Source organism: Arachis hypogaea, chromosome 5, assembly GCF_003086295.3.
Source record: "Arachis hypogaea cultivar Tifrunner chromosome 5, arahy.Tifrunner.gnm2.J5K5, whole genome shotgun sequence".
In the NCBI taxonomy this organism is placed as follows: domain Eukaryota; kingdom Viridiplantae; phylum Streptophyta; class Magnoliopsida; order Fabales; family Fabaceae; genus Arachis; species Arachis hypogaea.
The window spans coordinates 12,538,454-12,551,206 of record NC_092040.1 but is presented as its reverse complement, the minus strand read 5'-3'; the positions used below and the strand labels follow the sequence as shown (position 1 = coordinate 12,551,206).

The 12,753-nt window shown below is 33.7% G+C and overlaps 1 protein-coding gene across 2 annotated transcripts; it reads left to right on the top strand.

The window, feature by feature from the left end:
- The first annotated feature begins 7,961 nt into the window (after positions 1 to 7,961).
- LOC112800815 (cytochrome P450 87A3) lies at positions 7,962 to 12,080 on the top strand. Of its 2 annotated transcripts, XM_025843217.3 has the most exons (9): positions 7,962 to 8,874; positions 8,952 to 9,273; positions 9,379 to 9,528; positions 10,039 to 10,290; positions 10,388 to 10,477; positions 10,586 to 10,664; positions 10,929 to 11,035; positions 11,383 to 11,510; positions 11,616 to 12,080. In XM_025843217.3, exons 1-9 carry the CDS (start codon positions 8,681 to 8,683, stop codon positions 11,740 to 11,742), a joined length of 1,449 nt encoding a protein of 482 aa, XP_025699002.1. In that variant the 5' UTR covers positions 7,962 to 8,680; the 3' UTR covers positions 11,743 to 12,080. The 2 variants fall into 2 exon arrangements, with proteins under 2 accessions (XP_025699002.1, XP_072092806.1); XM_072236705.1 differs by having other exon boundaries at positions 10,388 to 10,664.
- The last annotated feature ends 673 nt before the right edge of the window (positions 12,081 to 12,753 follow it).

Genomic DNA, 12,753 nt, shown 5'->3' with positions numbered 1-12,753 from the left:
GGCACAAGAATGGGAGTTAAACGCCCAAACTGGCACAAAAGCTGGCGTTTAACTCCAAGAAAAGTCTCTACATGAAAATGCTTCAATGCTCAGCCCAAGCACACACCAAGTGGGCCTGGAAGTGGATTTTTATGTCATTTACTCATTTCTGTAAACCCTAGGCTACTAGTTCTCTACAAATAGGACCTTTTGCTATTGTATTTTCATCTTTGGGATCTTAGATCATCTTTAGATCTTTGAATCCTTTGATCAAGTTTTGGGGGCTGGCCTCTCGGCCATGCCTAGACCTTGTTCTTATGTATTTTCAACGGTGGAGTTTCTACACACCATAGATTAAGGTGTGGAGCTCTGCTGTACCTCGAGTATTAATGCAATTACTATTGTTCTTCTATTCAATTCAGCTTGTTCTTGTTCTAAGATATCACTTGTTCTTCAACTTGATGAATGTGATGATCCGTGACACTCATCATCATTCTCACCTATGAACGTGTGCCTGACAACCACCTCCGTTCTACCTTAGATTGAGTGGATATCTCTTGGATCCCTTAATCGGAATCTTCGTGGTATAAGCTAGAATTGATGGCGGCATTCAAGAGAATCCGGAAGGTCTAAACCTTGTCTGTGGTATTTTGAGTAGGATTCAATGATTGAATGACTGTGACGAGCTTCAAACTCCTGAAGGCTGGGCGTTAGTGACAGATGCAAAAGAATCACTGGATTCTATTCCAACCTGATTGAGAACCGACAGATGATTAGCCGTGCCGTGATAGGGTGCGTTGAACATTTTCACTGAGAGGATGGGAGGTAGCCACTGACAACGGTGAAACCCTACATATAGCTTGCCATGGAAAGGAGTAAGAAGGATTGGATGAAGACAATAGGAAAGCAGAGAGACGGAAGGGACAAAGCATCTCCATACGCTTATCTGAAATTCTCACCAATGAATTACATAAGTATCTCTATCTTTATCTTTATGTTTTATTCATATATCATCCATAACCATTTGAGTTTGCCTGACTAAGATTTACAAGATGACCATAGCTTGCTTCATACCAACAATCTCCGTGGGATCGACCCTTACTCGCGTAAGGTTTATTACTTGGACGACCCAGTGCACTTGCTGGTTAGTTGTGCGAAGTTGTGATAAAGAGTTGAGATTATAATTGTGCGTACCATGTTGATGGCGCCATTGATGATCACAATTTCGTGCACCAGTACGCGTGGAAGGACGCGTAAGCGTGGATAGGTGAAATGGGAGCGACGCGTATGCATGATGGTTATTCAGAGAGGCGACGCGTACGCGTGGGTTGGTTTTGTGCTAGAGGCACAGTTCCAACCCACAACTCGCACAACTCTCGAGAAAATGTATGGGTGTTGAAAATTTTGGATCCATGCGTACGCGTGGGCGAGGCGTACGCGTGGATGGTCGAAAAGCTTGGGGTCACGTGAACGCGTGGGTTGGTGCTCTGCTTTTTTTTTTTTTTAATTTTTCAAGTTCTTGCATCAAACCAAGCATTCCAAACCTCCAAACAGCTACAAAAACACCATAAAACCTTATTTAACCTACTAGACTCCCAATTAAACTCAACTTACCAAACAAAACATGAAATTAAACTAATTTTCACCAATATTTACAAAAGAAAAAAAAGGGAAAGATGTTACCATGGTGGGGTGTCTACCACCTAGCACTTTTGTTTATTGTCCTTAAGTTGGACTTATGGGGAGCTCTCATCAAGGTGGCTTGTACTTGAATCCATCCTTGAACATCCACCAATGCTTGGACTTCCAATAAGCTCCGTCATTCAAGATTGATATCTCCAAGCTTTGATGGAGTTCTTCACAAACCATGAGCTCCCAAAGTTAATCCACACCTTATATCAGGGATCCCACACTTTATTTTCACACCCGTCTTCAAGTTGATCATGTTGATTTTCTCCGGGTGGTAAACAAACCGAATTCTCATGAAGGCACCAAACGATCCTCCTAGACCCATCCAATTGAGTACTACACCAACATTTGCATCCACTCCTTGAATCTTTTACCATAATGAGCCTAGATTTACACTACCAATCACTAAACATCCTTCTCTTACGCTTCATTCCACAAAGCGACCTAAGTTGGCCATCCGTTTTAAGCAAACCAAATTCAAGTGGGATAATAAAGCTAAGAGTAATGAGTTTTACCCACTCGAATGAAGGATTAGATGGCGGCTTAGGAAGAGAAGTTCCCAATGGTCTTGATAAAACACGTTCCACTTCTGTCCATCCTCTTCTAGAGGTTTCCACCACTTAGCAAGGTGCTTCAAGCTCTACCTCTTGCCAAGCTTCCTCAAGTTCACATTCTTTTTCACCAATGTCCTCAAGATCTTTCCCATCACTCAAGTCATAAATAGGAGGTTTAGTGAAATCTACCTCACCATCAATTCCAAGTTCAATGAGGAAGGATTCCTCAAACTCAAAAGGATCATATGTTGATGCAGAATCATCATAGATAGGAGGACTTGTTGCTTGTACTACTTTTTCCAATCTTTCTTCTTGGTAGCTTTCTTCCAATTCTATCTCTTCTTCATTGCTCACCAAGCATGTGGGAAGTTAGGTATCTTCTTCTTTAATCTCTATGTCAAAGAAATTCATCGATGATCGAATCCATCTCTTGATCAACCTCTTCAAAGTCTTCAACCATGATATGCCTTGGAGGTTGTACACCCTCCTCAACATCAATATCAAGCTTCATGGAAGAAGGCTCTTCAACTTGTGATTCCTCTTGGCATTCAACATCTCCTAAATCTTCAACCACTTCCTTTGGTTCAATTATCTCTACCTCCTCCTCTTGTTGCACTTATTGCTTTAACTCCCCTTCTTCACCTTGAAGCTCCAAATTCACTCCTTCACTAAGCTCATTGATTACTTCTCCACATTCAATAATGGGAGTGCCTTGATCGCGCAAGCTTAGGTAAGATGAGTACATGTTGCTAACAGCTTCCGCCACGATAGCAATCTTGGCTTCTATCTCCTTGAACTCCTCTTTGTGCTTCAGACATCTAGCTAGAAGTTCTTGTTGCTCTCGCATTAGGGGCTGAAGAGATTGGTCCATTGAAGGTGGTGGTGGAAGAGAGGGTTCATTGTAGTTGGAAGGTTGTCCATATTAGTGAAAGTCTTGAGGTGGTGTATATGGGATTTGTGGTTCTTGGGAGTATTGGTATTGGAATGGTGGTGGCTCTAGATATGGTTCATATGGCGGTTGGTATGGTAGATATGGGTTAGGGTCATATGGAGGTGAATGGTGGTATGAGGCTTGTGAATATGGTGGAGGGCTATATTGAGGAGTGGGTTCATCAGCATATGATGATTGTGGTTGACAACCACAATGAGGGTCATCACACACATTAGATTGGTATGCATCTTGGAATGGTTCTTGTTCATAGCATATTTGGGAAAGTTGTTGCCAAGAAGGGTGATCAAATCTTTGCGGCTCTTCCCATCTTTGGTTGTTCCTTCCTTGATGCATGTTATCATTGTAATCTCTATCTCCTACAACATAATTGTAACCAAACTCATAGCCAAAAGGGTGAGAATTCATAGCTACAAGAGAAAATAAAAACAAATACTAATAAGAACTAACTCCTAAACAAGCAAAACTAACAAAGAGCATATTAGCATATATACAATAGCCAATAACATAGCACCATTGTAATTCCCCAGTAACGGCGCCAAAAACTTGAAAGAGCATAACCGTCGGCTAAGAATTTCTTCTCGGTTAGAGGAAATAATTTCGTTGCAAGTATAGTCCCCAACCAAAAAGCAATGCCCAATTAAAGTTTTAATTTTGTTTTGTCACAAGTACAAACCCCAATGAAAATTAACTGAAGTATTTAAACCTCAGGTCGTCTCACAAGGAATTGCAATGAAGTGATCAATTATTGGCTATGAAGGAACAAGGGGGGTTTGATTGATAAAAGTGCAAGAAAATAAATGGGCAAAAAAAGTAAATAAAGTAACTAAAGAAAGCAAGTAATAAAGAGAGACATTTATGGCAATGATTGAGAATATAGGCTTTCCATCCTAGTCACTAATCACAATAATTAACAAGAATTTATCTCATTTTGTCATCTCTAATAATGGAAGAAAGTACAATGTTATCTTCACACGAGAGAAAGTCAAATAAGACTAGATAATCTCAATCCAAAAGTCCTAATCAATTCACTAATTAAATTAGCAAGATATTAGAGTCAACGGAAATAATATTAGCTAACAACTCTAGATCACCAACATAAGTTGGGTTTTAATGACTCAAGATTGCCTAATTCCTCTTTCCAAGTCAAGAATGCTCAAAAATTTACTCTAACATCCAACCAAGCATTTTGTCCAACACTTGGAAGGCATAAAAGGAAAACATGGTAAATGACAAGAAATAGTAAAATCTACAACTACCCAATTGCAATAAAACTAAGATAGAAAGGGGATCCAAATCCAACATGAGCATTCATAAAACTAAAGAGAGGCATAAAAGAAAAATTAACACTACAAACTATGAGAGTGAAGGAGTAGAAACAAGAAATTATAAAGGAAACAAGATGAAAACAAGGAATTAAACCTAGATCTAGGATGCAAATAAGCCTAAGAACCCTAATTCTAGAGAGAAGAGGGAGCTTTTCTCTCTAAAAAACTAACCTACATGATGCTAATCCTACAACTAATTGCTTCGCTTTTGCCCAAGCTTGAATTATGCATGAAATAACCTTAGGAATGAGTTGGATTTGGGTCTGGGCAGCTCAGAAATTGCCCCGAGCATTTTCACATTAATGAGGTCACGTGCGAGCTGTGACGCGTACGCGTCGCCATGCGAATTCATCTCCACGCGTGCGCATCGGTCACGTGTGCACGTCGATGTATGCAGTCCAAATCCTTGTTTTTCCATGAGTTCTCCACTTTGCATACTTTTCTCTTCACTCCTTTGACCCATTCCTAGCCCTTTTCAACCTGAATTCACAAACAAACTCATCAAGGCATCTAGTGGAATCAAAGGTGAATTAAAACTAGCAAATTAAAAGCCTAAAAAGCATGTTTTTACACTTAAGCACAATTTAAGGGAGAATTACAAAACCATGCTATTTCATTGAATAAATGTGAGAAAAGGTGATAAAATCTCCCAAAATAAGCACAAAATTAACCACAAAATTAATTGGGGTTTATCAGGACTTAAATGCTTGCAGATCAAAAAGTTAAAGACTTATTTATCATTTTTTCTAAAATTTAAAAAGTTGATTGGTACTTTAATTAATTGCCTAAAAATGTGTTATTATATTGGGTGATTCTCTTGTGGCTATGTAATTAATGACTAAGGATGACTAAGGTTTGACCTTTCAGTAATATTACACACCTATTATAAATTTCTTAGTAATTAAGTACGGTAACGATTATGCTAACAATTAACACAATTAACACAATTATATAAGATTTTTAGTCATTTCATAATTAAAAGCCCATCTCAATATTTTATAATATAATAAAAGAGTAGCAACTAGTTTTATCTACTGGCTAGTGCCTTCCCTCCCTTGAAAACCCAGACTAGCAGAAACAAAGGACTTCAGCACTAGCTACATAAGGAAAGAAGGAAAAAAAAGAAAAGAAACCAAGCACGGTTGGGTATTTGGGTTAGACTCAGATAGAGTCCCTAATCCCTAACACCATTTCACATATCGGTGGGAACCCGTGAACAAGAAGACTATCGCATGCTTTTAGGCTACTGCCACTATTTTTTTGATGATCATAGGCCTTTTGATAAGAGAATTTTTTTTTCAAATAAAATAAAAAAACAATTGTTTTTTTATACCTGATTTTTTAATTTTAGTTTTCTAAAGACAGTTTTTATTTTAGATTTAGGACGAGTTCGTCTAACCTCGGCGAATTTCACTTTAATTTTTTTTTTAATTTTAAATTTGTTTAAAATTCACGTAATTCAAATTTTTAAGCCATTATAATTGTCTCTAAGAATACATAGAAATACACAAAAATACATAGGTAACAACCATGTCTTCTTCAACATTGCTGGCGGCAATGATCACCATTATCATAGTTTCCAGACATGCACAGATACATATACTGAAATAAGTCATATTTAACAAGAATTTTTTCTTATTGTAAATTAAAAAAATAATTATTTCTCCAATAAAAATATGACTTATTCTTTTGTATTCTTGTGTACTTCTATATACTCTGGACACGATGATAATGATTGTCATTGTCTATTGTAAAACTTAGTCATAGTGATTGTCATTGTCTATTGTAAAACTTAGCTATTTTTCAGACGAACTCTACAAAAATTATAGAGTTCGCCAAGGGTACGGCGAACTTGTTCTCCATAAAAAAGAATTGTATGTGATAAATTAAACTTAAAAAAATAGGATTTTGGAAAATAATAAATTATGGAAAATGCTATGTGTCCTTTAAAATTCAGCCTTTATTCAGCCTTTAAATTTAAATAATATTATTTAAATAAATTTTAGTTAAAAGATATTCCTAATTTGTAGCTAAACATGTTGTAATTAAAATTAATTTAAATTTCAAATACTAGAATTTCTCTAACTTCCTACCTACTTCATAAAATAGTTATTTTATTAGTTTTTTATTTATTTGCACGTCCCCCTCCCCTCTCTGGTGTACGTTCTTTTTTTTTCTTCTCTCTTCTTTACAAAAATTTTTATAGAAGAGTATTATTTCTCTACAGGTAAATTTATTATTTCATATTTAACATTTTATTATTATTATTATTATTATTATTATTATTAGATGAGTCGTGCTATTTTGTTTCTATTTCGAGTGATTTACATACTAACTCAAAACTCATTCATCATTATTTTAATAAGATTATATTAATATTTGAATTAAATAATAAATAATCAGTGTATATATCAATATTCTTTTCTTCTTCTTTATTTTTTTCTTTCTTTCTTTCTTTCTTTTATTTTTTTTTGAATTTTTTCATTGCTTATTTGAATATTAACGCTTTTAAAATTATTAAAATGTATGTTTGTAAAAATTAATTTTTTTCAATTGTAACACATCTAAAATTATTAAATTATACATAAAATATTTTTAAAACACATCAAAAATTATAAATCTAAAATTTAAATTTAAACATTAAAAATAAAATTAATTTTTTATATCTTATTCGAGAAAAACTCATCTAATATTTCTCTTTTTTTAATACTTAGATTTTTTCGTTACTTATTTTAATATTAATGCTTTTAAAAGTATTAAAATGCTTGTTTGTAAAAATTCGATTTTGTTTTCAATTGTAACACATCTAAAATTATTAAGTGATACAAAAAATATTTCTAAAACACATCCAAAATCATAAATCAAAAATTTAAATTTAAACATTAAATATAAAATTAATTTTTTTTATATCTTATTCGATAAAATTCATCTAATATTTCTCATTTTTTTATTATTTGTTGAATTTTATCGTTACTTATTTAAACATTAATGCTTTTAAAATTATTAAAATGTATGTTTGTAAATATTGGTTATTTTTCATTTATTACACATCTAGAATTATTGACTTATATACAAAACATGTTTGAAACACATCCAAAATTTTAAAACGGTTTAAGATTTATTTTAAAATTTTAAATTCAAAATTTTGAATTATAACTAATTTGATTTTTGGATGTGTATTTAAATTGTAATTATAATATATTAATAATTAAGTATATTAAATTTAAAATAGAAATTTAAAATTTAAATTTAAATTTTAAATTTCAGTTTTATTTAGTTTGTATTTTGAATGTGTATTTAATTTTAAAAAGACACTAAATCTGTTTAAAATTTTTAGATATGTTTGTTTTATTTTTTTTAAATTATTGTAATAAAAGGCTGAATATTGTACAACTTTTAAAGGATACCTAGTTGAACTGATAAATTATGTATTTTATTTAAGAGAAAAATCCCATAATAGGAAGACTACCACCGCTTGAAGCTAAACCTCAGCGCCGACGACTACCGCCATTCTACCAATGCTCTGCTCCTTCACAAAACCCAATAATAAACTTCCTGCCAGGCCTTAAAGTTCTCAACTGTCCATAGTGATTAAGCACCAATCACAGCTGGAACTCCTAGTTGTTCATCCACTCTGTACATAATCACTTATTCCATTGATAGATTTGGAGATTCCTCCATTTTTCCACCCGACTTCCCCAATATTTCTACTTTCATTTTTCAAATTTCTAAAATATCTCTTGAATGAATTACCAAAAGGCTGGAATACTTAATTATGTTAGTTTTAGTGATTCACATTTTTATCGTCATTAACTAGTGGATTTACTGTCTTTACAACAATCAAACAAAACTCCAACATCCTTCAAATTTTTCATGTGTTAAATCTGGGTTGGTTCTTTCTCTTTGGTCACCTTAGCCACGCAAAATTCTTGGCCACTATAGACTGCACCTTATCATTATTGTTTTCTTCAACAGGCTCTGTTATGAAATGACCTCTCACCTAAAGGACCTTGTATCATGCCGATATGCATGCAAAGCCAACTTTAATACACTATCTTTTCAGGCCTCCTTATCTTCTTACTGTTACTCACTCTTAACCTGTCCACTCCTTTTTAAATTTCTTATCTTCTCTTCTCTTTAAATGGCTTTTCATTCATTCCTTTCTTCTCTAAGGAAGAAAAATGTGGCCTCTATATCTTGTAGCATTGGTCATTATTCTTCCAACATTTTTGGCTTATAGATGGAAGAATCCTACATGCAATGGAAGGCTTCCACCAGGTTCAATGGGGTTGCCACTTGTTGGTGAGACCCTTCAGTTCTTCTCTCCTAACACTTCTGATGACATTTCTGCCTTCCTCAAGCACAGGATCAAAAGGTATATATAACTATTTCAGTTGTTGACCAATGAAACCTTATAAGTTAGTTGACTGATTTTGAATCTCTTTTTTTCAGGTATGGATCAATATTCAAGACTAACTTGGTGGGGAGACCAGTGGTGGTATCAACAGACCCTGATTTGAATTACTTCATATTCCAGCAAGAGGGACAAGTGTTCCAGAGTTGGTACCCTGATACATTCACAGAGATCTTTGGGAGACAGAATGTAGGATCATTACATGGATTCATGCACAAGTACCTCAAGAATATGGTGCTGAGTCTCTTTGGTCCTGAAAGTCTTAAGAAGATGATCTCTGAGGTTGAACATGCAGCATGCACTTACTTACAACACTGGTCATGCCAGGACACTGTTGAACTTAAAGAAGCAACAGCCACTGTATGAAATTCGTTCATTCATTCATTAATACACAATCAAAATATATCATAATCTTCTTATTCTTCTTCTAAACATGGTTTGATTTGTGTCTGTACCTCCATGCAGATGATATTTGATTTTACTGCCAAAAAACTCATCAGTTATGACTCCAAGAATTCATCAGAAAATCTAAGGGAGAACTTTGTTGCATTTATACAAGGACTTATCTCCTTCCCTCTTGACCTACCAGGAACAGCATATCATAAATGTCTTCAGGTAAATTTAATTCATTTCTTCAACAATAGCCATAATTATTAGTATATAAATCATAATTATTAGAACATCATAATTAGGGAACAAAATAAATGTAATTTATTAGGATATTATTCCATAACGAGTGTACTCTTTGTACTCTTGGTTTATATATTGGTGAGAACCTTATAATCACAGATGAGAAAAATATAAATAACAAAAATAATACTTTCTAAATAATTATTCGTTTCTTTCCTAAACTCTTTGTACCACGGTAACAATAATAAGCTTTTTGAGTTCTTTCTTTAAAAATTTTGCCATTATTTGGCACAACTGTACATCACAACCTAGAATGTTTGAATGAAGCAGCATGTGTTGTTTGTTTAATTTGTTCATAGGGTAAGAAAAGGGTAACAATAATAAGCTTTTTGAATTCTTTCTTTAAAAATTTTGCCATTATTTGGCACAACTGTGCATCACAACCTAGAATGTTTGAATGAAGCTGCATGTGTTGTTTGTTTAATTTGTTCATAGGGTAGGAAAAAGGCAATGAAGATGCTGAAGAAGATGCTTGAAGAAAGAAAAGCAAATCCAAGGAAAGAGCATAGTGATTTCTTTGACTATGTAGTTGAAGAAGTCAAGAAAGAGGGAACAATCCTCACAGAAGCCATAGCCTTAGACCTCATGTTTGTCCTCCTCTTTGCAAGCTTCGAAACCACTTCTCTCGCAATCACTTACGCCTTCAAAGTCCTCTCTCACAATCCCTTGGTCCTCAAGCAATTACAAGTATGTTGTTAATTAAAAGCTACTCATGAACTATTTTTGTGGCTTTTGACATTCTGAGTTTCTTCATCTTGACCCTTCAAACTATTCTGCCTTTTAGGAAGAACATGAATCCATACTCAAAAGACGCAAAGATCCTAACTCCGGAGTCACATGGAAAGAATATAAATCAATGACATACACATTTCAGGTGAATACAGAATATATTACAAGCTTTCTTGTATACTACTCTATGTTTTTTTCTTCATTATTTCCATATGTATATAATCTCATTTTTCAAGTCCATGATGATTTGCAGTTCATTAATGAAACTGTGAGACTTGCAAATATAGCTCCAGGAATTTTTAGAAAGGCTCTAAGGGAAATTAATTTCAAAGGTATGTGATTAAATGTATTAATTGTCTCCTTAGAATCCCTCGAAAGAGAAGTAGAAAACTCATTAGCATAATGATTAAACAATTAAAGACAATTTTATTTGATAGTTATGAAATCAACCAATTATTGGACTAATAGGAACACTGAATGTCTGAATGTATTTACAAATTTTATTTGATTGGTCCAGTTCATACATCACATATACACATACATGCCTTTTTATATAGGTAATGTATCTGACATGAACACCACCTCATGCAATGCAGGATATACCATACCAGCAGGTTGGGGAGTAATGGTGTGTCCCCCAGCTGTTCACTTGAGTCCAGCCAAATATCAAGATCCTCTCTCCTTCAACCCTTCCAGATGGGAGGTATGTGATTTGTCTTCTATATATTTTGTCACAGTTATGCTGTTTTCATAAAAAATCAACTACCAAATCAGCGTTCATACAGAATACATTTTAAAATATAAAATACACATAAAAAATTTTAGTAATTGATTTTGACAAATGTAGCATTTTTGTTCAACCTAATAAGAATATTTAAAACATGGCCATACCAAATCTAATAAGAATGGAGTATGAGTTGGTCTAATAAGTATACGATTCAACGTGAGTATAGTTATCAATTGTCATAAACAGCAAAAAGATTTACATGATTTTAGTCTTTTAGAGCTCCTTCAAGGAATCTAAGACACTAATATATTAATGGTTTACAGGGAATAGAATTGAATGGTGCAACCAGACAATTCATGGCTTTCGGCGGCGGCATGAGATTTTGTGTTGGAGCAGACTTTTCTAAGGTTCAGATGGCTGTCTTTATTCATTGCTTGGTGACCAAGTACAGGTAACATCATCATGAAAATGTCACTACCATGCATATTTCTTTTGAGTGTAAATTTAAATTCAGATGAAGAGTATCTTCTTAATAGTAATATGAATAATATTTCAGGTGGAACCCTATCAAAGGAGGGAATATTATTAGAACGCCTGGATTACAATTTCCAGATGGATTTCATGTTCAGATGATTAAAAATGATCAAAGTAATCAAGAATCAGAATGTACCATCACAACTTAGAAACCAAAACACTCCCACATTATGGTAGGAAATTACATTGAACACCTTCTCAATCTTTGGTATTTTCTAGGGGCGGCAACCGGGCCGAAACCTGCCCGACCGGCTTGCATAGCTCGCCAAAAAAAAAAGGCAGGTCGAGATAAAATTTGAGGCCGCTATAATAAAAGGTCCGTCAAACCCGTATTGCCTAATCCATGATAATTGAATTTGGAACGTTATTTTTATGCTTGTATTTGGAATGTTTGTTTGTTTTACTCCAAGTTATAATTTGGACCATGTTTGATTGATTAGAAACTTGGACAATGTTTAATTATATATTTTGGACAATGTTTGTTTTACTTTGGACAATTTTAGTTTTATTATTTTGTTTTAAAAAATTTAGTTAATGATTATGTTTATTAGATATTTAGAATTATAAAGACTTTAGTGTTTGTGAATTTAAAAATTATAATTATTTTTATGTCTTTAAAAATTATAAATTTATTAAAATATTTGTAAAATTATATATTTTTTAATATTTAATAGTTTAATAATTAAAAAAAAATTGGCAGCATAAACCGTCAATCCGTGATTAGATATAATGGAGTAAAAATTTACAACCACTTCAATAGACGGGTAGTCCGCCATTTGGCAAAGCGAGCTAACCCACCTGCCACCCTTCCTATCTTGAAAGCACACAAGGCAAGAAGACATATGTTTTGGAAGTCAAAGTACTATGCGGGGTGGTTCATAGTATTCTTTACGAAAAAATATATAGTCAGCATTTTTATTAAAATTTGACCGGCATTTCACAAATTAGTAATTCTACACCATTAAATAAAATTTCATATCATTAAAAATATCAATAATAATTAATTGATAATTACAAATCACAAAACTTACTTATCTTTTAGTACTCCTTTTTATTTATTAGGTCACTTAGACATTGTAAGTTTACTTAGATTTTCCTTTGTGTATGCTATAAAAGGAACAAAAATCATGTTGTATTATTCCTCATGACATGAGTTACCT

Bases quoted from the DNA above. Each gene is read 5' to 3' on its own strand.
- LOC112800815 (XM_072236705.1), top strand. From the start codon at position 8,681: ATGTGGCCTCTATATCTTGTAGCATTGGTCATTATTCTTCCAACATTT. The intron at 10,291-10,387 runs GTATGTTGTTAA...TCTGCCTTTTAG, and splicing joins TGGTCCTCAAGCAATTACAA to GAAGAACATGAATCCATACT. The intron at 11,036-11,382 runs GTATGTGATTTG...AATGGTTTACAG, and splicing joins TCAACCCTTCCAGATGGGAG to GGAATAGAATTGAATGGTGC.